Source organism: Gopherus evgoodei, chromosome 8 (assembly GCF_007399415.2).
Source record: "Gopherus evgoodei ecotype Sinaloan lineage chromosome 8, rGopEvg1_v1.p, whole genome shotgun sequence".
Taxonomy (NCBI): Eukaryota; Metazoa; Chordata; order Testudines; family Testudinidae; genus Gopherus; species Gopherus evgoodei.
The window spans coordinates 24,420,872-24,448,850 of NC_044329.1; the positions used below are offsets into that span (position 1 = coordinate 24,420,872).

Here is a 27,979-nt window from a genome sequence, read left to right on the forward strand (position 1 = left end):
TGTATTTCAAGAACATCTTGGGTTTAATCCCAGCAAATCAAACAAAATTTTTATGTCTTGGAAAAAAGTGCAAAACGTCTAACAGTTTACCCTCAATTATTATGTACAGGATATCAATATTTTCAAGTCGCAACTGGCCAAACACATGGGTTATTCAGGTCATCTCAAATGAGTGCTGATAAAATTGTTATGCCATACCACACTATATATTTGATATATATCATGTATTTTACAAGTGTTTTTTTAATTATTTGGCTTTTGGAATTTTCTTTTGTAGCCCTCTGGCTGTAAAGCCATGTGCTTCAGTTACCATGAGTCCTAGTCTACCGGGCTCAGAGGGAGCCATGCTGCCATCTAAAAATGACCTAAAGTATTTTTTCTACGCTTAAAAGTTCTACACCTTTATTGTCTGATACCTTAGAACTTTATGGAGCAAGAAGCAAGGAAAATTCTCTCATTTCTATGGGTAACGTTTCCTGTTTCTAACCCTGAAGAAAATAGAGGAGTGAATGGTCAGAGGGTGAGTCAGGAACAATGTTACCCAGAAAAGTAGCTTTGTTGTAGTTTCCCCCAATGGAGACTGAAGGCAGCAGTGGCTGTGAAGTCTCCGGCAGTTAGGGAGCTGAAGTCCATTTTCGGGTCAGAGCCAGTGTGGAAGTAGAGGGCCTTTGTGTGGAGGGACTCTGGACCCATCAGGTTTGCGAGTAGGCCCTGCCATATTTACTGGCAGAGAGGAAGGTAAAGCACACTCCTTCTGCCTCTATTCTGACTGCATGTTGCAAGGTAATCTCATTGAAGAAATATGGATATTTTAGTGAAAAAAGTCACATCCAGTGACTTTTCAAGGCAGATGGTGGGGACTGAGCAGAGACTGAGGATGATTTGGCCCTTTGTGCTTCAATATAAAAGGTAACCGTGAATTGCATTAATGTAGCTGTTTGTCCTGTTTAAGACTGAGGCTGATTTCAGGATAATATATTTAAAACGGGAAAGTAAGAAATAAAGGAGAAATAAAATAAAGAGTTAAAAAAAAAACTTTTCAGCCTACTCTCACTCTAGCCTGGGGACTTTCACTCAGGAACCTGCTTTCAGGTTTTTTTCTGTCCATTTAAAGAATTCTGTGTGAGCCAACAAAAAAAACATGCAGCAGTGCCAAAAAGAATGTCTGGCAACTTTAAGCTTCTGGGTGAATTTAACCTTTACAGCATAGGGCTGTTTTTCCACCCCCTCCCATTTAATATAATATAACTTTGGAGCAAGGACTGTCTTTTTGTTCTGTGTCTGTACAACGCCTAGCATAATGGGCTCTGCAAGATTTACAGCGTACTTGCCCCTAGGCACAGCATTTTCAGTGCCCCCCCGGCGTACAGCTGACCTTTGTGTTCTCTATAAAAAATGAAACTTTAACCCACTTTTAAGTTTTAGGTGCCTCTAGAATGCTGCCGCCCTGAGGAACGCGCCTACTGTGCCTAATTGGAAATCTGGCCCTGACTGGAACACCTAGATATTACAATAATACAAATAATAAATAATAATAATACACATGCAGAATATTTCTACATGGACTATTGCAGTGAGTGTGCACATTAAGGCCGTCCTGAGAATCAGTACTTTCCACTATGGAAAATCCAAGAATCATAGAATTGTAGGACTGGAAGAGACCTTGAGAGGTCATCTAGTCCAATTCCCTGCACTCACGGCAGGACTAAATATTATCTAGAACATCCCTGACAGGTGTTTGTCTATCCTGCTCATAAAAATCTCCAATGATGGACATTCCACAACCTCCACAGGCAATTTATTTCAGTGTTTAACTACCCTGACAGTTAGGAAGTTTTTCCTAATGTCCAACCTAAACCTCCCTTGCTGCAATTTAAGCCCATTGCTTCTTGTCCAAAACTCAGAGGTTAAGGAGAACAATTTTCTCCCTCCTCCTTATAACAACCTTTTCTGTACTTGAAAAAAAGATAGTTACCTTTTCCATAACTGGTGTTCTTCGAGATGTTTTGCTCATGTCTATTCAGCTTAGGTGTGTGTCCTCGCCATGTGCACCAGTGCTGGAAGTTTTTCCCTCAGCAGTATCCATAGAGAACCGGCCCCAGAGCCCCCTGGAGTGGTGCACACAGGCTGCGGCATACAGGGTGCTGCCAATTCTCCCCACTCTCAGTTCCTTCTTGCTGGAAACTCTGACAGTGAGGAAAGAGGGTGGGTTGTGCAATGAACATGAGCAACGTATCTCAAAGAACACCAGTTATGGAAAAGGTAACTGTCTTTTCTTCTTCAAATGATTGCCCATGTCCATTCAACTTAGGTGACTCCCAAGCAGTACCCCTCAGAGGTCCGTGGAGCAGTACCATGGTCTCAGAGATGCTGCACAAAGGACCGGTACTCCTGCCAGGGGACATGTGCCTCCAAAGGTCTGCGCCCGGTGGCCGGCAAGCTGTGCCTTAAGCCTCTGTGCCCGTGCGCAAGGTCAGGGACCAAATGGGGCTGCGCTGCATCTGCGTCTGCCTATTGCAGTCAGATGCGTGGTGGCTACAGGAGGGTGAGTCCTTGCGGGACTTCCCCCATGACAGGGAATGGTGTCGCCGAGGTGGGGACCAAAGTGGTCTGAATGCAGGTTTACCCCGTGATTAGGGAACCACAGGAACTGATGTAGGTGGCACTGGGAGGGACATGATCTCCTGCGCCACCTGCAGGCCTCCGATGTGGATGGCACCTGGAGTTGACGGAGGCCTCTGCTGCTATCTGGGGTAGCCAGCAGGAAGTGGGTTTGGCTACATCGCTCCACTGGAACTTGGGCCCAAGATCCCGGTGTGGATGAAGAGGGTAGGGATGACCAGCATGGGACCTTGCTCACACCTAGTCTTATCCTTTCCCCTATGGGAGGCTGGAGATGGGTCTCATCCTGCTTTCTTGGGCTTCTTTGTCAGAGCCAGGATAGGGACTGGTGCCGGCCGATGGGGCGCTGTGTACGGAAGTCATGGAACTCGGCACCAAGTCGGAGCATTGCTCTGGTGCCGGGGTGAGGGCTGACTCCATAAGGAGAGCTCTTATATGAATTATCGCACTGGTTCTTAGTCCTCGGCTTGAAGGACTTGCAAATTTTGCACTTCTCACTAGTATGTCCTTCACCCAAGCAATGCAAACAACTGCTGTGTGGATCACTAATGGGCATGGGCCTCTTGCAGAGATCACAGGGCTTAAATCCTGCAGATCAGGGCATGTCCTGTCCTGAAGCAAAGTCTCTAACTATAGCTATGGGATTTATAAACACTTATAGAAAACTATATGCAATATAATACAGGAGATAACTAGCTTGTATGAATGAGCAGCTACAGCACTAGCTGAAGCAGCAACAGTTCCAGAACCATCACTGGTGGCAAGAAGGAACTGAGAGTGGGGGGGGGAACCGGCGGTGCCCGATATATCGCAGCATGTGCATGCCACTCCAGGGGGCTGGAGGGATACTTCTGAGGGAAAAACTTCCGGCACGAGTGTATGTGGCAAGCACACACACCTAAGTTGAACAGACATGAATAATCACTTGAAAAAGTACTATTATCATGTCCTCTCTCAGCCTTCTCTTCTCCAGTCTAAACAAACTCAAGTGTTTCAATCTTTCCTCATAGGTCATGTTTTCTAGGTCATTAATAGTTTTTGTTGCTGTTCTCTGGACTATCTCCAAATTGTCCACCTCTTTCCTGAAATGTGGTGCCCAGAACTGGACACAGTAATCCAGTTGAGGCCTAATCAGTGTAGAGTACAGCAGAAGAATTACTTACAACACTCCTGAAGGTAAGGTAGCAATCATTTCCACTATTTTGAAAATAAGGGAAATAACTCAGGTTTGAGATCTGACACAGCAATTTTGCTTCTCAAATAGTGTTGAGGAGTTAACTGCCTCTGTTTAGTAGAGCTTAAAAAAACATTGACAAGTTGTTAAACTGCTTTTGTATCTTTTACAAGAGCAGAAGACACTCAAAATTTATAGTTATCTGGTGGGGAAATGTTGCAAAAGATGGACTCAAAGACATGTAATATCTCTCTCATCAATACTACATATAGGTAAATCCTAGTTATCCTAATGCTCATGACCTGAATTTTGGATTACTTGAAATGTTTCTCCCTCTAAATTAAAATAATAATAAAAACTTTAAAAACACTCAAAACAAATTTAATTTATCTAAATATCAGATTTTATAATGGTTTCAGACATCACTGAGATATGAGGATAATGAATTCGTATGTGGTATTCTTGTACATCCCTATGATGATAATATTAATGGCCCTTGCTTCAGCCAATAACCTCAATATTCTTATGCACAGTACCCTGAAAGGTAAGGTTTACTATACTGTTTTTAAAAAGGTGCAAATAACTTGTTCAAGGTAACAAGGCTGAAGTCTTTGGTAGGACCAGGCAGAATCTAGCAGTGTGATTTCCAGTCCCTTCCCTGTTGTAACTAGGCGGAGGTCCCCCTATGTTTTATTTGCAATAAGCTTGATATGCCAAAAGTTCTCACACTTGACTGTATTAGTGTTTTGTTTGGCATAGTTGTGTCTGCTGTTACAAAATCTGAAATACAAATCTGAAATGCATAAGAATTATATGGGTGAGTTTCTTAATTTAGGGTCAGTGGTGGATGACAGGTTCTTAGATGATGCAAGTAGCCTGATGTGCCTTAAACAAGCAGAAGGTGTGCACACTGTTCTTACATGAATTAAAGATGGCATTGTGAGGATCACAGCCCCAGACAGAAAACCCCACATGGCTGACTTGACCTTTATTCTGATGTCAGATGGAATATCACTATAGACTGTAGAGACAAGTCACCTTCTGATCACTTCTGTAAAAGGCCACAGGCTAAGAATGGAATTTTCTCAAATTGCATTCATATCAAATTCCTAGATAATGCTAATGGGGCAGAGGGTTTACTTTTTTTTTTAATTTGGTTTTCAGGTGTTCTTCTGTGATATGTGAATGGCAAATTTAGGATGAAAGATGTGGGGTCAATACTGGGCTTTTCTGTTTATGGTGCTTTTATTATCGCTGTCCATTTTTATGACAGATCTTGTAATCTGATTCAGCAAGGAGGATAGCCTCAGGCTCGGCATCAAGAATAACTCCCAATACAGTTTTAGTAGTAGTGTAAACAAAACACTCATCTTTATAAGGTAGTAAAAAATGTTTTAGCTGAAAATTTAGCAGAGTGTTGTTGGTGATGAATACCCCCCAAAGCACAGAGCAAAGGGGCATGTGTGATATAGAAGATATTAAATGGAACTTTTCAGGCCCTTCAAAGTGGTGATGTAATAGAATGCTGCATGGTACAGTTCCAGTAATTGAGTGTGTGTGTTTGTTTTAAAACTCATCTTGTTTTCCTAGGCTCTTGATGTTTATGGGCCAGATTTTGCTGTCCTGACTCATGTTGAATATACTCTACTCTATGACTAGCCCCAAATATTTCAATAGCACTACATAGGAATAAAGTATTGTTCAGTATGAATAAGGATGAAAGAATCTGACTGCATAGTAAGAGGACTCTTCCTCAGTCCTTCTATACTGTGCAATATCTACACTATTCACATGCCTGTGCTATTCTCCATTCCTCTTCACTACAGCCTCCCTTCATCTAAAGTAAAACATGCTTCCACCTTATTTCTCTTATCTCTGTGCTTAGTGACCTTGGAGTATAGTTATTCCACTTTAATACTTAGGGCAAGATCCTGACCCTCACTCTAGCTGTTCTGGTGGTGTGACGGGGCTGGAAATCTGGCATAAACAGACAGTCAGCAATTTGTCCAGCAAAGGAGTAGTCTCAGTTGGTAAGACACTAGCATATCCGGCTCTACACCATTGAAACCATACTTTGCTCCTTGTGCTAGTTCAGATCTGAGAGCCTCAGATGTGTGCAACTTGGCATGGTACACTCCCAAACCTCCCCACCTACTTACTTGGCAGGGAAAGTAGCAAATGTGCAACCCCTGCTTTCCCCTGTTCCCTCACATCCAGACTGTCATAAACAGATTGTTAAGGGTTAATGTCCCTTCTACCTGTAAAGGGTTACAAGCAGGGAACTGGACACCTGACCAGAAGAACAATCAGAAGACAAGATACTTTTAAATTGGGGTGGAGGGAAGCTTTTGTGTGTGTTCTTTGTCCGTTGTGTGTTCTTCTCTCAGAGGTTCTGACAGAGACCAGACATTACTACAGGCTCTCTAAGTTTTTTTTCAAATAGTAAGTAAAAACAGGCGGTTTAGACTTTTTGATTGTTTTACTCTATTTGCAATTATGGATCTGGCTGGTTAACTTTTATGTGTGTAGTTGCTGGGAATATTTTGATTTGTTTTGGTACCGGGGAGAAAGTCTCTTTCTGGTGTCTGTAAGCTATAGGACCCTGTAATATTTACATCTTGAAGTTACAGAGAATTCTTTACTTTTTCCTTTCTTTTATTAAAAGATTTCTTTTTTAGAGAACCTGATTGATTTTTTCCCCCTTGTTTCCCTTGTTTTATTCCAGGGGATTGGGATAACTCACCAGGACGGGTGGGGGAGACGGGAGGGGGGAGAGACAGAATCTCTCTCTGTTTCCTTGAATCTGTTTGCCTCTTTGTGGAAGGGAAGGGAGATGCTTCTCTGTATGGTGATTTAAGAGGTTGGATCAGTATCTCTCAGTATAGCCCAGGGAGGGAAATTCTGGGAGGGGGAAAGGTGGGGGAATGGTTTATTTCTCCTTGTTTTAAGAACCCAAGGGATCTGGGTTCTTGGGGTCCCCAGGGAAGGTTGGGGAGGTCAGAGTGCCCCAAAACACTATATTTTTGGGTGGTGGCAGTGCTATCAGATCTAAGCTGGTAATTAAGCTTAAGAGGATTCAGGGGCTAGTATCTCATTTTCTGAACTCTAAGGTTCAGATCTGAGAGGGAATGCTATGACACAGAACCATGGTCCAGTGAGACCCATGGCTGCACAGGGGTGTGCATGCAAGGGATATCTGTCTTATTCCCCAGCCAAACTATGGTGGCTCTCATTTGCGTAGTTGGTGAAACAGTTTCTCAAAATCCCTTTGCCTCCCTAAGCTCCACAGTTGGCCTTAAAGGGGCAACATTTCTACTGTAACTAAAATCTAAAAGGATGTGGTTCCATCTGAATATTGTATTATGGGTTTCAACATTTCCAGAAGGAAGGTATATTTGGTCCTGGGAGAAGTTAAGGAAAACACGGTTTTATTTCAGTGCTCCATACAAAGAGTCAGTTTTAGCTTTCTGTTAAATAAGAGTCCTTTCGTGAAAGCTGTAGCAGAAATATTTTGTGCTAATATATCTCCTGCTGCACTGCCCATACCCTCCTCTTCCTAGCCTGTGCTGCCTCACAGTTTTGAGGGAGCATTTCCCCGCTCTGCTGGTGAAAGGTACTTCACAGTGCTTTCCACCACCACAGTCTCCCCAGGAAAGCTTTTTACTGGCAAGGCCCTTGAACACTAAAATATGAAAGAAGAGGGTATAGAACAGATCTGCAATTAACTCAGCATGTTTACTATATGCTTTACTGTGCCATCTATAACATCCATTAAATCGTCATGTTGCAATGAGGGAGTTCTGCTAATCACTATTATTGCCATTTCAGTGTTCAAGGTTTGTTATACCTCCAGAGAAGCCACTAAAAGTGTTAGTCTGAGTCAAGAGGGATGGAGTACTAATGAGAATATTTGTGGAGAAAATATTGACAATTCTGAAGGACATAATGATGGAAGCTCAGCTTGGCAAACCATAGGCTGCTTGGATAAATTCAGGGCTAAAAAGAAGCTGTATTGTAAACAGAAAGTCAAGAGGTATCTAGTCAGGATTACATGTCCTGCATGCGAGAAGGAAAAGAAGCAGAGACAGTAGAAAATCTTGCTTACTAATGGGGACAGAGCTATAAGCTACATCAAGGATAAGACAAATCCAAAATGAAATTTCTGCTAAGCAGTCAGGAAATCAGTGAGAGCGATGGAAGATGGCAGAACTAATGCATTTAGTACATACCCCTATTTAATAACAACAAAGACAACATTACTAGGCTCAACAATATAAGAATAAATCCATAACTTCAAAAGAGATAGAACTTAGCAAAAAGTTACTTGAAGAACCTGCAAGTCTAATAGCAAGCAGACCTACACCCCAGAATTCTAGGGGATACATGGTGTCATAAACATATAGTTAAGGGTTAATGTCTCTTTCACCTGTAAAGGGTTAACAGTGAACCTGCAACACCTGACCAGAGGACCAATCAGGAGACAAGATACTTTAAAATCTCAGTGGAGGGAAGTCTTTGTTTGTGTGTTCTTTTTTTTGTCCGTGTTCTCTCTGGATTCTGAGAGGGACCAGACATGTAAGCAGATTCCTCCAATCTTTCTGAAAAAAATCTCTTCTGTTCTAATTTTAGTAAGTACCAGGGAAAAGGCGAGTTTAGTCTTTTGATTGTTTTCTATGTTTGCAAATGTGTATTTTGCTGGAAGTATTTTAAACTGTATTTTGCTGGGGAGAGGCTTCTCTCTAGTGTCTATAAGCTGAAAGACCCTGTAACTTTTACTATCTAAATTACAGAGACAACTTTTACTTTTTTTCTTTCTTTTTATTAAAAGTTTTGCTTTTTAAGACCTGTTTGATTTTTTCCCCTTGTTGAGGCTCAAGGGAATTGAGTCTGTATTTACTGGGAAATTGGTGGGAGACAGGGAGAAAGAAGGGAGGGGGGAAAGGGGGAATCCCTTTGTTTAGATTCACGGAGCTTGAATCTGTCTATCTCTCCAGGATAGCCCAGGAAGGGAATGCCTGGGAGGGGGAGAGAAGGGGGGGGGAAAAAACCTGATTTCTCTGTGTTGTGATTCAAGGAGTTTGAATCACGGTGATCTCCTAGTGTACCCAGGGCGGGAAAGATCTGGGAGAAAGAAAGGAGAAGAAGGAGAATTGGTTTATTCCCCTTTGTTGTAAGACTCAAGGAATTTGGGTCTTGGGGTCCCCAGGAAAGGTTTTTTGGGGGACCAGAGTGCCCCAAAACACTATATTTTGGATGGTGGCAGCTTACTAGATCTAAGCTGGTAATTAAGCTTAGAGGAATTCATGCTGGTACCCCATTTTTTGGACTCTAAGGTTCAGATTGGGGAATTATACCATGACACATGGGTACTGAGATAATAATCATCAGCTAATATCTATATAGGCTGTGGAGACCTTGAGGTCCCAGAAGATGGAAGTGTGTCAACCTGGTACCATTTTTGTTTCCACCCTTAAAACTTCACATCCGTCCTTTGCAAAGTAAAGAAGCAAACAGGGAACAAAATTATAATAATCTAGAAGCAAAAGCATCATGGGGTTAAACGTGGGTTAAGAACAAATCCTGCCAGACCAATTTCATAGTCTATTTTGATATGACTGCAAAATTAGTAGATAAAGGGAATGCAGTAGACATTACCTCTGGATGTCAGAAAAGCACTTGATACAGTATCACAGGGGAGGGGAGCCAACAAAAGATGTCTTGGATAGAAATACAATTAAAATGGATCAAAAACTGGCTATCTAACCGTATACAGAGAGTAATCATAATTGGTAGTCCGTCTAGTTGGGGAGAGATTTCCAGTGGGGTCCAGGGATCGGAATTCGGTCCCATTTTGTTTAATATCTTTATAAAAGACCTGGAAGACAAAGTAGAGAATAGGGAATGGTGGTCAAAGCTAGAGGTGGCACAGAAAAATGCAAACGCATTTTAGGAACTATAAGGACAAACTAATAAAAATGAGATTTTTCACTAAAATAAAAGAAAGATTATACATTTGTGACAAAATAATTCTAAATGTCCATACAAAATGGAAAGAAAGGTATATTGACCTCTAATGCTATTCTTAGCCAGATAGAGTTGTTCACGGTTAGAAAATAAAATCCAATATAATATTAGGTTGGGGCGTATAAGTCATATTATCTCTCCAACGTGCAGAGAGGCAATACTCCTGCTTTATTCATCCTTACTACATCGGCACTTGCAATACTGTGTATCATTTTGGGCACTTCAGTATGAAAAGGATAATAAATTGAAGGTACTTCCAAGATGACAAAGGTAGGAGGAAACATCACATGGTATGAGGATAGCCTGGGAACACTAAATATATATGCATATAACCTGGAAAAGAGCGGTCAAGAAAGTGTGTGTTAACTATCTGCAAATGACTTGAGTGTCTGCAATAAAGGGAAATGGGAACTATTAAAGTCAGCACAGGAAGGCAAACTTGGAAGTAATAGTATGAAATTGCTTACAAGAAAAACAATGAGACTTGACATGAGGAGAAAGGTTGTTAAAAGAGTTAAAACATGGAATAAATTGCCGAGGTCAGCTGATGAAGCTTCAACTTTAAAATATAGACAGGTGAGGACAAAACTCCTGAGAAATACAGAAGGCAAATTCCTGCATACTGCAGGAAGGTGGAGTTTGATCATCTGCATGGTCTTTCCAAGCTGAAGTGGCTATGAAGTAAAATAAAGCTTGTCATATAGAATTCATTTTTAACTAGTCCATGGTTACATATTTCCAGATAATCTATTGTGAAATTTTCCTTGCTCTTGTGTACTTTTTAACTCCCCTTGATTTTATTATTGAAACTACATGCTGCAAAAAACAAAACAAACAAAAAGGATATAGGACAACAAAAATTAAAAAAAGGAAGACATTGCATTTCTGTCCTATCTGAATTCTGAAAGATAAATAGATACAAGGCATTTTGCATGAATATAGTATGAAATATAATTGAAAACATTAGATTAGTACACATTGTCATATGGAAAAGCTTATAGGAGCTCCTGGATGAGGGCTGGTGGGGTTCAGTCCAGTGTCATAAACCAAAGGTTAATACTTCTGACTCTCAGAGCCCCCAACCTCCACACAGATCACAAGGGATTCACAGCAGGCCCTGGACATAATAAAAACAAGCCCCTGTGCCTTTCTACTGATTCTGGAAATCTCTACTCCTGGATATCAAGGAGCAAATGGAGCCAGGTTGCCAATGTTTCTGCCTGTCCTGGAACAGCTGCCTGGAAGGAAGCACAGTCCTGTAGCACACAGGTCCTGCAGGATGTGCTGCCATAATAGCAGGAGTAGGTAAAATATATTTTCTTGCTGGAGGGTTTGGGAGGCCAAAAAAAAAAAAAAAAAAAAAGAGACTGTGATAATTTGCAGGAAACTTTTAATACTTAAATTTAAGTGAGGGATAGAAAGAGATTTGATGTCTATTATAACCGGAGTTAAAGTATTTTTACATGGTTTAAGCAAGATTTGTTTTATTCTTTCAGTGGAAAAATTCTGTCTATATAAAAACTGACTGTGGGTTTTTTTTGGTTTTAGTAGCATAGGTGAATCCATCTCTCTGGTGAGATTTGTGGGATTTAAGTTTTTTGTGACTGGGAGCAGGATAAAAATGCACGAAACAATACAGGAGTGGACAGGAGTGGTTATTGCAGGGCGGGATGGGAGTGGGATTAAAAAAATAGTCCCATGTAGGACTCTACAGGGGAGTTCAACAGTGTAAGCCAGAGATGTATTCATTTTTTCCACTGATTCCCTCTAGGAGTAGAGGAGTTGTAGCACGAAAAATGTGACCCTCTGCTGGTTTCTATGTTAAACCTTGAGGAAATATATTCCAGATTTATTGGACCAATGGGCAGTTCTACAAAATATAAATCTACCAGCCTGGTGAATTGCAACATTTCCAGTGATTATGGATCCTCTTTCTAGCTCACTTCTCTATGATGTTTGTAAACTAGAGCAGGCCCTAGTCTGCTTCAATGCTGGGCCAGCAAAAACAGGTCAGAATCAGGAAGCTGTAACTGGCTCTCTGACACCTCTCATTTCTGGCACAGGAAATAATTTGACCCTCACTGAAGTTATTTAACTCATTGAGATGAAGGGTTAAAAACTGAGAATCTCTGAATATGATCCATATCAATGTGCTTGTTAGTGCCTGAATTTTGAGATTAACAGGATGAGCCAAACGGGCGCAGTTTGTCACTGGATGAAGTTATTGGTCATGCCATTATGTGACTGGCTGTGTGTGGGGATAATTATACAGAGGACAGCACAAGGGAACCTGTGAGCTGCAAAGATATACAATGCAAACTGCACCCGGTAGCCTGGATGACACGACAGTAATTATGTGCCTGAATCTTTTCATTGATTTCAGTTGGTTTTGAATTAGGCCTTCTGAGAGCAAAGTTAGTTTGGATGGTGATGATAGAACTCTAAGATGTGTAAATTTATTCACAATTCTCTGTGTTGTGTTCAGTATATATTTTGATTTTCCTAAGATTCTAACAAGAAATAAAGTGCTTTTTATTTTAAGTTTACACAAAAATACCCTGTTGGATTTTTGAGCGGCATGGTTCTGTTTGTTAAAGGAAAATCAGTTAAAAAAAAAACAAGTGAAATAAAATCTTGTGATTTTTTAAAACTGGTTTTCATTGAATTTTACTATGAACACTGGAATGATGAAGGGTGAATGGGATGAGTTGTAAGAGTGTAACATCAAAGGTAAATACCAATCCTCATGCATTTGCCTTAATTCATTTGCATGCTACAGTCCCATTAGATAAAAGCAGTTGTCTTATGGTTTTCTCATATTACACAAAATAAAGTTAAAATAAAAAAAGCATAGCTAGTATATGAAATCTGAGCCATTAAATATAATCCTCTAGCTGAAAACATTCAGTAAAGAATGTTTTTTTAAGTGCCAGCTGATAGTGGAAAATTAGCGCCTGCTGTTAAAAATACATACCCCCTTCCCATTACCCTACACCCACATTTAGTACATCAGCATTAAAATCTGGGAAGATATTAAATATTCTGCCCCCAGAGCTGTGAGAAACTTCTCCATTTCCATCCATGCAAACTTTTTCCTCTAGTTTTGAATTTGTACCCTTTGAGTTTCATGTTGAGTGATACAAGTGAAAAACCACCCAAATTAAAAGAAAAGCCAGTTGAAATCTGTACATTTCATCTGGCCTCTGACCGAAAATTAGAACTCTGAGAGAAATCAAAATTTTTATTTTGTTTTGTGGATTTACACATGTTTTTTGCCATTTTGTGCTTGGCATGATTTGGTGCTTGCCCCCCAATTTTGCTTTATGTGAAATTTAACCAAAACTGCTACTTTGAATAATGGCCTCATTTTCATTACACAAAAGGAATGCATGCACTTGAAAAAAGCAAGTATCTTAGCAACTCCCTCCACCCCAATGGGCCTATTTTCAGATTCAAATTGTATGCATAAAAATTGACACCATAATTCTGAGTCATTTTTCATTTTGCCAAGAATATTTGAGACACTTGTAGCTGGTAACATGCAAACCCACCAAATTTCAAGTTTCCTTAAAAAAGAAAACCCATGTCCCATCACTTCAGTTTCTCTGAAAGGTTTTAGGAATCTGGTTCAAGTTTGGGGTTTGTCACCAAGGTTTCATACTGCTCTTTCTAACACATGAGCTTATAGCCATCATTTTGGATTTGCTCATTAAGGCCTCTAAGGAACAGGGTAATTTTTGTGGTTTATTTTGAAGCTTTCCTACCTCAGTTTTGGGTGAGAATGCATCTCTGAGCTCAGCCTATTCCGAGTCTGCGCTTTAAAAGAACATTCTAACAATCATAGTTCCAGCTAGAGGGCAGCATGCATTGCTGAGATAGCGAAATATAATGCTTTGCAGAACTAAGACATGTTTCTAGGAATCCGCCTGGATATGTTCTACACAAGAAATTATACTTTTAAGCTCTGTTTGGAAGAAGTGAATCGGCCGTGGTCGCTATTAATGGCTAAAACATATTCCCCACTTCAATTTACCTTATTGACATCCATTCGCAACTTCTCATTGTTGGCACTGGCAGCTTTTTCTGCCGCTTTCTTTTGACGTTGGGGTCCCCTGCCAAAAAAGATGTAGTTGACCAATGCATATTCCAGCAGGGCCATAAAAACGAAGACAAAGCATCCCATCAGATACATGTCAATGGCTTTCACATAGGGAATTTTGGGAAGAGTCTCTCGAAGATGAGTATTGATCGTTGTCATAGTGAGCACAGTTGTGATTCCTAGAAAAAGGAAGACAGTTCCATTGATTATATTCATGTTAATCTTCTATCATTATAACTCAATCTTTAAATGCCAGCATTGCAGGGATGTTAGGAAGGTATTTTTGTTCTTTGTTAAAAAAGTGTGGCATTAGTGCAACTTATTACAGTTGTAGTTGTCTAAAGACAAATACACAGTAATCTTGACTCATGCAAATATGCTTTCTTAAAGGGAACTGTAGCCTCTCCTAGCTACCTGGGTTATCAGCAGCCAGCATAGACACACTATGTCTTGCCTTACTGCTTTCCTCTAGAATGTTCTTGCTACCTGTCTTTAGATTTGAATTCCTGGGAAGAAATCCTGGCCCCATTGAAGTCAGTGGCAAAATTCCCATTGGATTCAATAGTACCATGATGTCACCTACTCCTCTCTACAGGCTCCAGTTCTGATTTCCATGGATGGAGGAAGTATCAACAGGAGTGGGCTTGATTTGTGTTAACTTTTGGCAAGCACCATTCACATTTATATTTGCAATGTGTGCTCATATACTGTGACGAGGGGCATAATATAAACAGACCCTGAAAGGATAATTGATGAGATACATTAATATAAAGAGCAGTGTTCTCAACATTATAAGAATTGTTTTGCTTGTGGAATTTAAGGTAACACTATGGAGAGGAAGCCCTCTACGTGGCAAGGGAGATTGGTTAGTCAAATGCACAGGCCCTGCCACAATTGTATCTACTTCACACCTAAAGGAAAAGAAATGTATATTCCATACTAAGTATTGTAGGTTTGCTCTGGACTTCCATGAGCAGAAACAAATAAAATACATGCTATTTTTAGACTAAAAGCAAGTGCAATAAAAAAAAAAAACTAGATTGAGACAATCAGGCTAATTCCAATTACAATGGTTATATAGTTAGCTAATTCAGACATGAAATCACTTTCAATTTTTATTTAAATTGTGATGATTTAAATTCTGAATCAGATAATACAAAGCTTAACAAGCTAGGCAAAAAAACCCAACAGAGACTTTTTTTTTTCCCCCAAATCATGCATTATACGTTACACCAGAAGCAAGAAAATATATTCTACTAATACACAATGCATGACAGGAGTAAAAATGCCTACCTAAAGCAACTCTTGCAGCTGAGGCATCATAATTAATCCAGAATGAAACCCAGGAGAGGATAGTAATCAGAATGGAAGGCATGTAGGTCTGCAGAATGAAGTAGCCAATGTTTCTCTTAAGTTTAAAGCTGAGAGACAGCCTTGGGTAGGCACCTAAAAAGGGAATATTTAGGCATAGCTGTAATTTACTTTAGTATACCCTTAAAATTCTCTGCATCATTTCAGTTTCACACTCTGTTTCCCATGTTACAGATTTAGCGTACACACAGAATTGCCTTAGCTTGGGGACCAGAGCCGGCTCCAGGCACCAGCCCAGCAAGCAGCTGTTTGGGGCAGCCAACGGTGAGGGGTGGCACGTCCGGGTCTTCGGCAGCAATTTGGAGGCGGGTCCCTCACTCCCTCTCGGAGTGGAGGACCCGCCTACGAATTGCCGCCAAAGACTGAAGCGGTGGCGGTAGAGCTGCAGATTGCGATCGGGGCTATTTTTTTTTTTTTTTTGGCTGCTTGAGGCAGCAAAAACCCTGGAGCCGGCCTTGTTGGGGACAATCAACTGCAGATTTTGTAATGAAGTCTGTATTCAACGGTATTTTGTACTAAACATCTTGAGTCAGTAATACATAGATTTACAGCTGCTGATAATTAAAATCTCCTATAATCAGCTGTCAAAATACATTTTAGAGTGCCAAACTGTGCAAAGGCTTCAGTCTTACATGGCTATTGAATACCAAATTAGGTGTCAAGCAATCTTCCCTATCTGAAGCAGGGGTGGCTCTATGTATTTTGCCATCCCAAGCATGGCAGTGAGGCAGCTTTCAGCGGCGTGCCTGTTGGAGGTCCACTGGTAACGTGGATTTAGTGGCATGCCTGCGGGAGGTCCACCGGTGCCACGACATCGGCGTCCCCGCCACCCAATTGCCACCAAAGCCGTGGGACTGGCGGACCTCCCATGGGCATGCTGCTGAGGGCAGCCTGACTGCCGCCCTCACGGCAACCAGCAGGCCGCGCCCCCCATGGCTTGCTGCCCCAGGCACATGTTTGCTGCGCTAGTGCCTGGAATCTCCCCTGATCTGAAGTGCCATACATGATCACCAGGTGCTAAGGAGTATTGCAGGAGTGCGACTCAGGCAGGGTGATAGTGACCCCGGTGCACAAGGCCCTCACTGGCCTATGCAGACTGAAATTCCGCTATTTTGAAAATTTCAGAGCACACATTCTTTGTATAAGTCTCTCCCATAGAGCTGAACTTCATTCAGAATGAGCAAGTGAATGGGACTTTCCTGAATTTGGTTACAGACAGACAGCAGCCATGTCAGTTACTTAGGAAACAACAATCAAATGAACAGTACGGGTATGATTCTGCTACCTCACTCATATTGGTGTCACTACACTGTCTTAAATGGAGTTACTTTTGATTTACACTAATATAAGAAAGATCTAGGTGCTGTGTCCCAAATGGATCAAGCACCCAAGATTTAAGTCCCTCAAATAATAAAGAAAGCCTCCTCCTTGGGGAGAAGTGAAGCCATAAAAGAAATGTAGCGATCAAAATGGAAGGATGGAGACCAAACAGTATTGACTCTGGTTTTATTTCAATAGCTCCAGCTGGAGTTACACTCAGTTCTCCTAAGCAGTGAGCACATCTCTGTTAGCACAGTCCAGTGTCTTGAAGGTGGATTTAGAAAAGGGAAATGCTAATGGGACAAATCCACAAGGGCTCTAAGAAGCATAAAAACCCAATCCACATGGAGAAAATATTAACAGGCTTTTTTTTTTTTAATGCATATGTTGCCAATTCTGCTTCCCCTCTTTGGGCTACACAGTGTCTTCCCAGTCCTGCTGAAAATCATTTCATTGTCGACCAAGGGAGAATTACAAAACCAGGATTAGAAGCTCGTGTAGCAGAAGGTGAACTAATTTGCATAAGACCTCTGTAGCTTGGCTCCATCAACCAAAATACAGAGAAGAGAGACAGAAAGGTTTTCCTGTGGGCTAGGTTACGTCTGAAAGAATTTAGCTAGCTGGGGTGCACAGCCAATTTCTTCAGCTTCCATGAGCTAACTTACTGCAGAAGCCAGACAATATACTTTACTGGAGCGAGCCGTAATACTAGAGATTAATGTTTCCTAATTAGAATGAAAGGTCATGAGGGCCAAACACACAGGAATTCTCTGTGTCAATTCATAAGTGATGTTGTATGAACTATACTGTGAACATTCCATCAGAATATCTCATTTGCAAATTCAGAATTGTTTCTCTAAGCTATTCCTGTTAAATTTTCATTCAGATCAAGGACTGCACCCCGTAACAAATCTATTTCTAAAATTATTTTCAGTGAGCAAATACAGTTCCCCTTAAATTCCCCTTCTACAAACCTGTAGAGAAAACAACATTCTTGGTTACAAGCTTGAAGTCTACAATGGAGAATTGTGGCAGTTCAATCTTTGTCACTCCTGTGACTGCATTATCACCCCCACGCCAGTAAAATTCAATGTCATCTGTTGTGTAGCCATCTGTAAAACAGGAGCAAAGGGTTATGGCTCTGATATCATGCAAAGCTGTAATGAACAGTTCAGTACATTCATTCAGGAACTTGAAGTCATGTTAATTGTATTTCCTAAAATAAAAATATGAATAATGTAACAGATGTATACACACAGTCACCAACAATCTACACTCTAGTTATAAAGATGATTATGTCAAACGGCAATTTTAAATGTATGTATACACACTGATTCAGTCAGATAATTAATAAAATAAACTGATAAAAGGAAATTAGATTATACAAGTACTCAGCACAGGTGGAATCCAATATACAGTGTCTTACAGATTTATTTAATCTCAATCAGAAAATAGCATGTAATGTACAACATAATCAGTCTATTGTTGAATATGGAACTTCAGATTCAAAACCTATTTTATTTGTTTTTAATTAAAAAGTAGATTCACCCTTTTATTGTCCAGAAATTAGAAGTCAAACAAAAATAGGCACCATTACTGTAGACATCATAAATAAATGTGTGAGCCCCACCCATTTTGGCTGTACAGCAGCACATAAATTGTCCCTAAAGCTGTGCACATATGACATCTGCCATCTTGGCCAACACAGGGATCGACTGGGGATCCCCAGAACTTAAAGCATGAGTCTCTACAGCATGAGCTAAAGAAAGAGGCAGGCTCTGTAGCTCCTAGGTGTAACAGATGCACATCCTCTGTGGACTGGGCACAGAGGGGGGGCACATAACACACACGGACAGCAAGAGTATATAAACTAGGGCTGTCAAGCGATTAAAACAATTAATCACAATTAATCGCATGATTAAAAAAATAATCACAATTAATTGCACTGTTAAACAATAGAATACCATTTATTTACATATTTTGGATGTTTTCTATATTTTCATATATATTAATTTCAATTATAACCCAGAATACAAAGTGCACAGTCCTCACTTTATTTTTTATTACAAATATTTGCACTGTAAAAAACAAAATAGTATATTTAAATTCACCTAATACAAGTACTGCTGTGCAATCTCTTTATAGTGAAAGTTGAACTTACATATATAGAATTATGTACAAAAAATAACTGCATTCAAAAATAAAACAATGTACAACTTTAGAACCTACAGGTCCACTCAGTCCTACTTCAGCCAATCCCTCAGACAAACAAGTTTGGTTATAATTTGCAGGAGGGAGGTAATGCTGCCCACGTCTTTACAATGTCACCTGAAAGTGAGAACAGGCATTGTTCGCATGGCACTGTTCTAGCTGGCATCACAAGATATTTATGTGCCAGATGCACTAAAGAGTCACATGTCCCTTCATTTTTAACCACCATTCCAGAAGATATGCATCTATGCTGATGAAGGGTTCTACTCGATAATTATCCAAAGCACAGTGGACCGATGCATGTTCATTTTCATTGTCAGAGTCAGATGCCACCAGCAGAAGGTTGATTTTCTTTTTCGGTAGTTCAGGTTCTGTAGTTTCCACATCGGAGTGTTGATCTTTTCAGACTTCTGAGAGCATGCTCCACACTTCGTCCCTCTCAGATTTTGGAAGGCACTTGAGATTTTTAAACCTTGGGTCAAGTGCTGTATCTATCCTTAAAAATCTCACATTGGTACCTTCTTTGCATTTTGTCAAATCTGCTGTGAAAGTGTTCTTAAAACAAACATGGGCTGGGTCATCATCTGAGACTGCTATAATATGAAGTATATGGTAGAATGCAGGTAAAACAGAACAGGACACATGCAATTCTCCCCCAGGGAGTTCAGTCACAAATTTAATTAATGCATTATTTTTTAACGAGCATCATCAGCATAGAAGCATGTCCTCTGGAATAGTGGCCGAAGTATGAGGGGGGCATATGAACGTTTAGCATATCTGGCATGTAAATACTTTGTAACGCCGGCTGCAAAAGTGCCATACAAACGCCTGTTCTCACTTTCAGGTGACTTTGTAAATAAGAAGCATTCATCAGTATCTCCCATAAATATAAACAAATTTGTTTGTCTTAGCAATTGGCTGAACAAAAAGTAGGACTGAGTGGACTTGTAGGCTCTAAAATTTTACATTGTTTTGTTTTTGAGTGCAGTTATGTAACAAAAAAAGCTATATTTGTAAGTTAGACTCAGGATAAAGAGACTGCATTACAGTACCTGTATGAGGTGAACTGAAAAATACTTTTTTGTTTGTTTATTTTTACAGTGCAAATATTTGTAATAAAAATTAATAATATAAAGTTAGCGGTGTTCAATTTTGTATTCTGCACTGTAATAGAAATAAATATATTTGAAAATGTAGAAAAACATCCAAAAATATTTAATAAATTTCAGTTGCGTTCTATTGTTGAATAGGGCAATTAACGATTATTAATTTTTTTTAATCACAGTTAATTTTTTTTGAGTTAATTGCATGAGTTAACTGCAATTAATCAACAGCCCTAGTATAAACTACTAACATTAATGAAGGAGGTGCAAGCAAGTAAATAAACTAGGCACAATGTCTTGTAATGTACTAAAAACTCAAGAAAATAAATGTTTGTTAACTATAAAGGACAATTATGATAGGGACAGAAATTTTATCTGTAGACTTCGAGGGTAACTGCATAAGAAAGCTTGATGTGCAGTTGAGCATGATTGTAAAATCTTACAATATGTTAAAAGTAAGGCGTTTTACATTGCTTGAACATACTTGATTTCAAGGATAATGGACATTTATAGCAGACTGGCAAAACACAGCACACTTCACAACTACCTGAAAACGTACTAAATAGTCTCCAAATCTCTTAATTTCTGATCAGCCAAGTGTAGAATAGTAGCACTGAAAAGGTAAGCAAAATGTACAGTGCTTCATCAATTGATGAAGATGAGAACTTAGGAATCCTTCAGAACATTAGAATGGCTGGATTCAAAAGCCTGCTCAACATACAGAATTAGTTTTAAAGCAGTCTCATAAGGTGTATTTTTCAATAGCACTGTTTTTGTCAGTTTTAGCTTTTTCTGAAAGTAACTGCTTTCATTCTATATCTTAGGGTACTAATTGGAAGTCTAACATGCTTTGAGGAAGCAGACAAAGAAAATATAACAACAGCAGAAGTGAAAAGTATATCAGAACGCATGAAAATTTTCTCCTGCTCTAAGTGGAATATTTTCTCACTTTGGGCTCTATCCTATGAAGTGCCGAGCACCATCGATTTATCACCATGCAGGACTGAGCCCCAATACACGGGTCCAAAACCCTGCATGCTATAAAATCTTGCTTTACTCAATGTGGGGGGGTTTCATGGTTTGTTAGGTTAGGGCAGAATATGGCTCAATGTGTTTTCAACTAATTTGTTATCTTTTATTCATAGTATTCGTGTAACTGGTCTGATTCATTCTAGTGTAATTGCTTTTGTTTTATTCCCCTTTGAAAACTCCATGCAAAACAATTTGTTAGTTAAAGTCATCCATGAAAACAGACAAATAAGCTTTCTAATTATTGTGGACGAGCGCCATTCTAGGGTGTCTCATTGTGACCTAAGGCAGCCCTGCAGACACATTGCCCTCAACAGTCTCTCAGTTCTTTGTAATGGCTCGCTCTGTAATGGGCTAGAGCACTTGAATAAGATTCTCCCTTGTGGGGTCTTATTTAGTCTTAACCTCCTCCCCCCTCAAAAAAATCCAAAACAAACTCTGAGGCCCTCAGCCAACAGCCCTTCATCTTGGGATCTGTGTAGCTTCATTCAGGTGTCTCCTCCAGGGAGCAGGAATCCCAGTCTGCCTTCTGTCTGTACTGTTCCCAGGTGGGAACCCCAATTAACAAATGCTAAGGAAGTCAGAGAAATCAGGATATTTAGAGATGTCTTGCCACAACATTTCCTTTATCTAGCCACAATTAAAAACTTTACATATCAGTCAATGATTGAATAGATTGTCAGCAACTGGCATGGACAAAGAACCTGGTCAGAAAATGGAGAAACAATGTGCACATTTTTGTGAAATTTTGTTTTTCCTCAGAAATTTGACTAGTTTTGGTTGGTAAACGCCATTGGTAAAGGACCCAATACTTCTCCACTAGGAAGAGTAAGGATCCATAGCTCAAGATGTAGCAGGACATTCTCCTCAATGTACCCAGAACCTCCATAAGTGATATGGGCTTGAGTTCAAGCAGAGAGGACCCAAAAATTGATTGCTCATTTATTACAGGACATGCTTTTTCTCCTTTGTTTCCCTTACAGACCTTTTCCCCTGTCACATGTAGGCTTGCCAGAGGAGCCACGTGTAGTTTGGACGGACAACCTTTACACCAAATGGATCATCCCTTTCTCTGCCTGTGAACTAGGCAATGCCATCAATAGGATTAAAGTTAGCAAAGTTCAGCACTGGCAAGCATCCACAGTGGTTTATTTATAGAACAGAGTCCTCGTGGAAGGTCATGGTGTTTGATATTTATAAATACAGTAGATGTCTAATAGTCTAAAATAACGCAAGTCTGGGAAAGAACCAAGATCATGCAATCTGTTGACAGAAGCCTGATAACGTGTGGTCCAGAAGGCATCAAGCACGATTGAAGAATGAGTTATACTGATGCTCCTGAAGTGCTAAAGTTGCCACAATAACCACTGATCAGCATGCTTTTTGATCTTCAAGATCCACCTGCTGCTAGTCGTTTGCATCTTTGGAAACTAGAACCATTAGTATACTACAGAAAATTATCTTTATAGAAAGCTACACAGGGGACTTTAAGGTTTCAAAGCATTAATCAACAGTGCATTGTATTTAGCGCACACAGATATTTTCCTATGGATAGCAAAGCTTCTGTACAACTTCCACAGTTCAGACTGGGTTGAAATTCTTCTACTATATTGGCTAGATGATTTAAAAAGTCAAATTACATACTTACTCCAGAGATGGGAGTTATTTTGTGAAATAAAGCATTTCACAGCTTAATTATGCTTTCCTGAAAACTGCCTAATTGCACAAGAACCCCCTCTCAATCCCTCATTTTTTTCAATTAACCCTATTCTCTTTTCTCCACAACCTGGAAATATCTAAAGGTAGATATGGAAGAATGTGCAATACTTTAAATGTTTCTTTCCAGCAGAGATGGCCTGAAACTCATAGGTTCTATTAACTGCTGGACATGTTTAAGGAACACATAGGTAAAGCATACATTTTTCCCTTTGCCACATCTGGCTCTGTAATCGATACCATTGTACTTTCTGAATTAATGGACTGTAATTTATGTGGAAAATGCAACTGATAACCAGTTGCAGGGTTTTCCACTCCCTTTATATACATCACTCCAGTATGTTACTCATGGTAAATGTGCATCGCACGTTGTTAGGGTAAGTCCTTTGGTCCTCCAGCATCTTCTGCATGTTACTGTACTCAGTGTACTCCACATTAGTTTGTATGAAAACTGTTTGGGGGGGGGGAATCTATCTAAAGCTGACTCCACTTATAACCAAATCTGTTGTAATTTCCCCCACTGCCATCTAGAAAGAAGACTTTCTTTTCATGCTATGCAGCAGCTACTCCAGAATGAAGAGCAAATGAAGATCTGCCCACCAAAGAGGGAAACTGATGACAAAAAATGGGTCAAAGGTTACTAACAAGATGTTTCTACTCTGTGCAGAATCCTTGATTTCAAGTGCTCTGAGGAAGTGTGCTTCATTCTCTCTCTCTCTCCCTCTCTCCAAAAAAAAACAAAACAAAAACAAAAACCCAAAAACAAAAACGGGGAGAATAGGGTAAGGGGTACATGAATGGACTTTGTTAAAGATAGATTTAGGGACCGACTACTATGTTTTCTTCTTCCATGTTTCAATGGAAACAATTGTCTACACATTTATCCTGAACAAAAATCCCTTATTCTATGTACTCAGGTCTCTGATCATACTTCAATGCCTAAAAGGGTTTTTACCAAAGATGCCTGGAAATTCTGCAATAGATCAAGTCATCATGATGCCCTTTTTCTTCCCTATTCATGGTTTCTTTTCCAGCAAAGAGGTGAACATTTTAATGAGATATAATGTTTTCTGGTCAACCACCATCTTTGTTAAATCTTTAGAATCTAAATTTCTCTTTTTGAAGGTAAAAAATAAAAATGCAGCAACAAACACGCCAGCACAGATCAGTAAAGAAAGGTAGTTGTACGCTACGAAAAAAATGTAAAAACTGTGTCCTTTGAGAGGTTATGCAAAAGGATTCTACATGATTTATTGTGCAGTTTACTTTTATTTATAGGAAAATTGCTAGGAAAACATCTGCTCACACCATATTCCAAATTAACATTTATTTAATTTCAACATTAAGCTCAGGATTCTAAGAGATCTTCTCGAGCCTTCTAGGATGAATCAACAGCATGTTTTGATGTCAGTGTTAATTACTGCACTTTAGAACTATAAAAAGAATAGCAAAAGAAAACAAAAAATAAATTAGCAAAACAAGTTTATTAGTGTCTGTAAACTGCATGCTGTGTAACATTAAAACATCAGGATACATTTTTGTTTCATTTGGGAAAATAGATTGAAGAAAGTGTTTCAAACACCTAAGCCAAACTTTTATGAAACAACTTACTACAAGTCCTTTTCTGAATCTTTCCTAATGGATATTTAATTACACATCTCCCACTCAGACTTGGGTTCACCCAACAAATGGCTGTTGATTTCTCTGCCAACACTTTCTGAAGCATTCCAACTTTCCCTTTAGTTTCTTCAAGAAAGAGTGCATCAGGTAAACAGCTCCTGTGTTCTCAATGGGAGTTGCCAGATGCTGTGCACTTCTGGAAATCTGGCTTCTTCATTTAGGTACCATGAGGGGAGTTGAGCTCTTTTGAAAATCTTGCCACAAGAATCTAAGCAAAAGATTCCAAAACATTCAGTTTTGCTGTGGTGAAGCTGTGCACAACCCCCTGCTATTTAAGGCACTAGAGAACATTTATGCTACAGAGAAGTTAAAATGGGGCTTTGATGTTGAATGAAAAAGCTGTTAATATCCATCAGTAACAGAAGAAAGAATTTTAGGAAATGTCTACAAGTATTCAGAACTCCATTAAAACATTTCTCTCCCCGGTCTACACAGAATGAATAGTCCCATTGATTTCATTGCATGGAGGAGGAGAGAGGAATATTATGGGGGGAATTGCATATGAATGCCATTGGGTACCGCTAAAATACCTACAAAACATCAGCCCAGTAAAATGAACGGATGCATTCATTTCCCCGGTGGATGTTTTGCCAGTAATAGTTATAAGTCCAATTACCTGTGAACATAATATACAATGTCAGCAGGTATTTAGGCTTCAAGACATCTCTATTTGCTAGTTAAATGATTTAATGCCCAGGCAATTTTAAAGAGTAATAACAGCCTGGAAAAAATCAACTTATAACAATGATAAAGAAAACATAAAAAGAATGAGTAATAGATCAATATTTCTAAATGATCAGAACATTGATGGATCCTGCACACCGAGCATGTAAAGCACATCAAGACTAATACTTCATCATTCATTTTGTATAAGAAGATTCCTAGCAGAAGCCACTGTCTATTTGATTTAAAATGTAATATGATTGTAAAAGAGTTATTGTTCTACTGTATATTAGCCTGTATCTAAGTATGTTACCAGGAATGACTGATTGCTTTCTCCCCCCCTAAATCATCTATATATCATCAGAAGCACGATTCACTTCACATTTAGAAAGTTTCATTTCTCGTTCCTGTCATTTGTCACACATCAGGAGTCAACCAAATCAATACATTGTTCCTGCAAATATGGGATCTGATTCTGAGAGGAGCTAAGCATTCTTAACTCCCATTAACTTGGAGAGCAGTTTATGCTGTCTTAATACCTCACACAAAAGGGACGATGGACTATGGTGTATTTTGAAAGAAGAAACACACATACAAACTATAGAAAAAGCGTCATTTACTTTTTGCAATTTAACATACGTTGAAACATTTAAGACACCAGTTAAAACATGCAAACACTATTGCTTAAGACTGACTGGTTTTGCATTTTAAACTCAAGATGTGGTTAATATATACAGTACATAAAAAAATAGCCTTTGTGAGAAGTCTATAAAATCTAATGCGAGATTTATCGTGTGGAATTATTTTTTTTTCCACACAGGGCAACAACAATCAAGACAACTGGGCTATTTTAGAGATATGCACACACTCACGTTATATTGCACACACATCCAGATAAGGTGTGTGTATAATATATAAAAAGTGGGAGGCAGTGGGTCATATTTTAGTATTTATACTGTGGTAACACTGGAGATAAGGAATCAGGTCCCCATTGTCCCCAGTATATATATAAAATGATGAGGAAATCCCTGTCTCAAAGAGTTTATAATCTAAGTATAATAAACATAAACGAACCACAAAAAAGTGAGAAACTGTTAGAATCTAGTAGACAAACCCAGGTGAGGGTTCTAACCCTGGTTGTCTCTCAGCTTCAGGTGCAGTCACTGTCAGATATGAGTTACCATGCTGGTCCTATATTTGTTGAGCCACATTAAGTGCAAGGCAGCAGAAGCCTACAGCGAGCCCTTTTCAGCTACTTCCTGCTTGGTCTTGGACCAACTCCCAGGTATAAGATAGAAGGAATTGCCCCTTAAACTGGCATATACTTTCAACAGTTATAGGTGTCAGCAAGTGTGGCAGCAGAGAAGGGGTAGAACATAACCACCTCCTTCCCCTTACAGGCCCGAAGCCCTAAGACACAGACAGAATTGATGGTACATGGCCCTTCCTGTCCCCCAGCTCTTCTTTTCACACAGTGACATGAGGCATGTCAGAATTAGGCGCAGGTGACTTTTGAGAGACACACTATCCACCAGAGTCACATTTTTCTTCATTATTGCAAAGAGTAGTCTAAGAAGGCATCCAATATAAATATGCTGGTGAATTTTTATTACAGGAAAAAAGCATGTTCATAACTAGAGAACAAACAGGTGTTGTATTATATACACAGAAATTATATTTTAAAATGAAAAAAAAATCTACTGACCCACTAGGAAGGAAAGACTACAAAGCTATTTTAGGTCTCATACCCTGCCTCTGTCACCCAGATTTTCTTTGGCAAGCCAAGGATGTAATCATGAAACAACAGCCTCCCAAAACAAACTGGAGAGAACTGGTGGATGAGATTAAATACTAGGTTGAATGCTTTCACTAATAACATACAAGTTTGTCAGAAACTCTTTGGCTTAAGGCATATCAACCTTTTCAAATAAATGAGTTGCTCTGTAAGAAGTCTAATTCAGGATCTTGACATTTGTAGATCCTTTACCATGGAATAAACTGTATACAGAAAAAAGGCTTGGAAGATAAAAATTTACATTTCTAGTACAGTGTATGGCTGAGTACATTTACTGTAAAGGTAACATTCTCCATTTTTATTTATAGAGTACTTGTGCATATTACCTGCTTCAGGTGATTTCTTTACTGCTGCAGTAGTTTTTAATAATCTTTAAATACCATTGTAGGTTATCATCACTATTTTACAAATAGAGAACCTGATACGCAGCTATGGATTAGTCATGGACTGTTTACTTTAACTACTTATTAGTCATGATGTGTGACTGTCATTTAAATCACACAGGAGGGAGCAATGTATGTATGCATTACATAGGAGGGAGCAATACTCCCCTTGCCATAATATTTGTATATCTGTGAAGCTAATTTTTGTGTGTTTAGAATCCACAACCTCCCCTGGAAGGCTATTCCAGAGTTCTACTACCATTATAGTTAGGAAGTTCTTCCTAATATCTAACCTAAATCTCCCTTGCTGCAGATTAAGTCCATTACTTTCTTTTCTTACGTTCAGTGGACCTGGAGAACAATTGATCAGCGTTCTCTTTATAATAGCCTTTAACAAATATAAAGACAGTTGTCAGGTCCCCCCTCAGTCTTTTCTCAAGCCTAAACAAGCCCAGTATTTTTTAATTTTCCTCATAGGTCAGGTTCTCGAAACCTTTTTATCATTTTTGTTGTTCACCTCTGCATTCTCTCTCCAATTTCTCCACATTTTTCCTGAAGTGTGACACACAGAATTGCACACAGTACTGTACTCCAGCTAAGGCCTCCCCAGAGCCGTGCAGAGAAGGACAATTATCTCTACTTCATTCAATTATCCGTCCCTTCATATGAAGCCAATCTAAATGTATAGCCTAAGTAACCAAAACATTTAGACTGGGGTTTTCAAAGGAAACAAAGGCAGTTAAATATCTAACTCACGCTGAATTTCAGTGGGATTTGGACTCCTCACTC

At 39.5% G+C, this 27,979-nt stretch overlaps 1 protein-coding gene across 7 annotated transcripts in view; it reads right to left on the minus strand.

Annotated features, from left to right (window-relative positions):
* The window catches only part of GABRB2 (gamma-aminobutyric acid type A receptor beta2 subunit), a 278,489-nt gene that overhangs the window by 15,786 nt on the left and 234,724 nt on the right, over positions 1-27,979 (minus strand). For 4 of the 7 annotated variants that reach the window (XR_004001665.1, XM_030573200.1, XM_030573201.1 and 1 more), the window contains 4 exons: positions 17,585-17,722; positions 15,213-15,365; positions 13,854-14,098; positions 9,561-9,671 (listed from right to left, as the gene is read on the minus strand). Coding sequence is in view for 5 of the 7 variants with exons in the window: in XM_030573200.1 (XP_030429060.1) it covers positions 9,561-9,671; positions 13,854-14,098; positions 15,213-15,365; positions 17,585-17,722 (647 nt within the window). In the remaining 2 variants the exon portion in view is untranslated. The remainder of the gene's footprint in view (positions 1-9,560; positions 9,672-13,853; positions 14,099-15,212; positions 15,366-17,584; positions 17,723-27,979) is intronic. The other 3 variants (XR_004001666.1, XM_030573204.1, XM_030573202.1) reach the window with 1 other exon arrangement.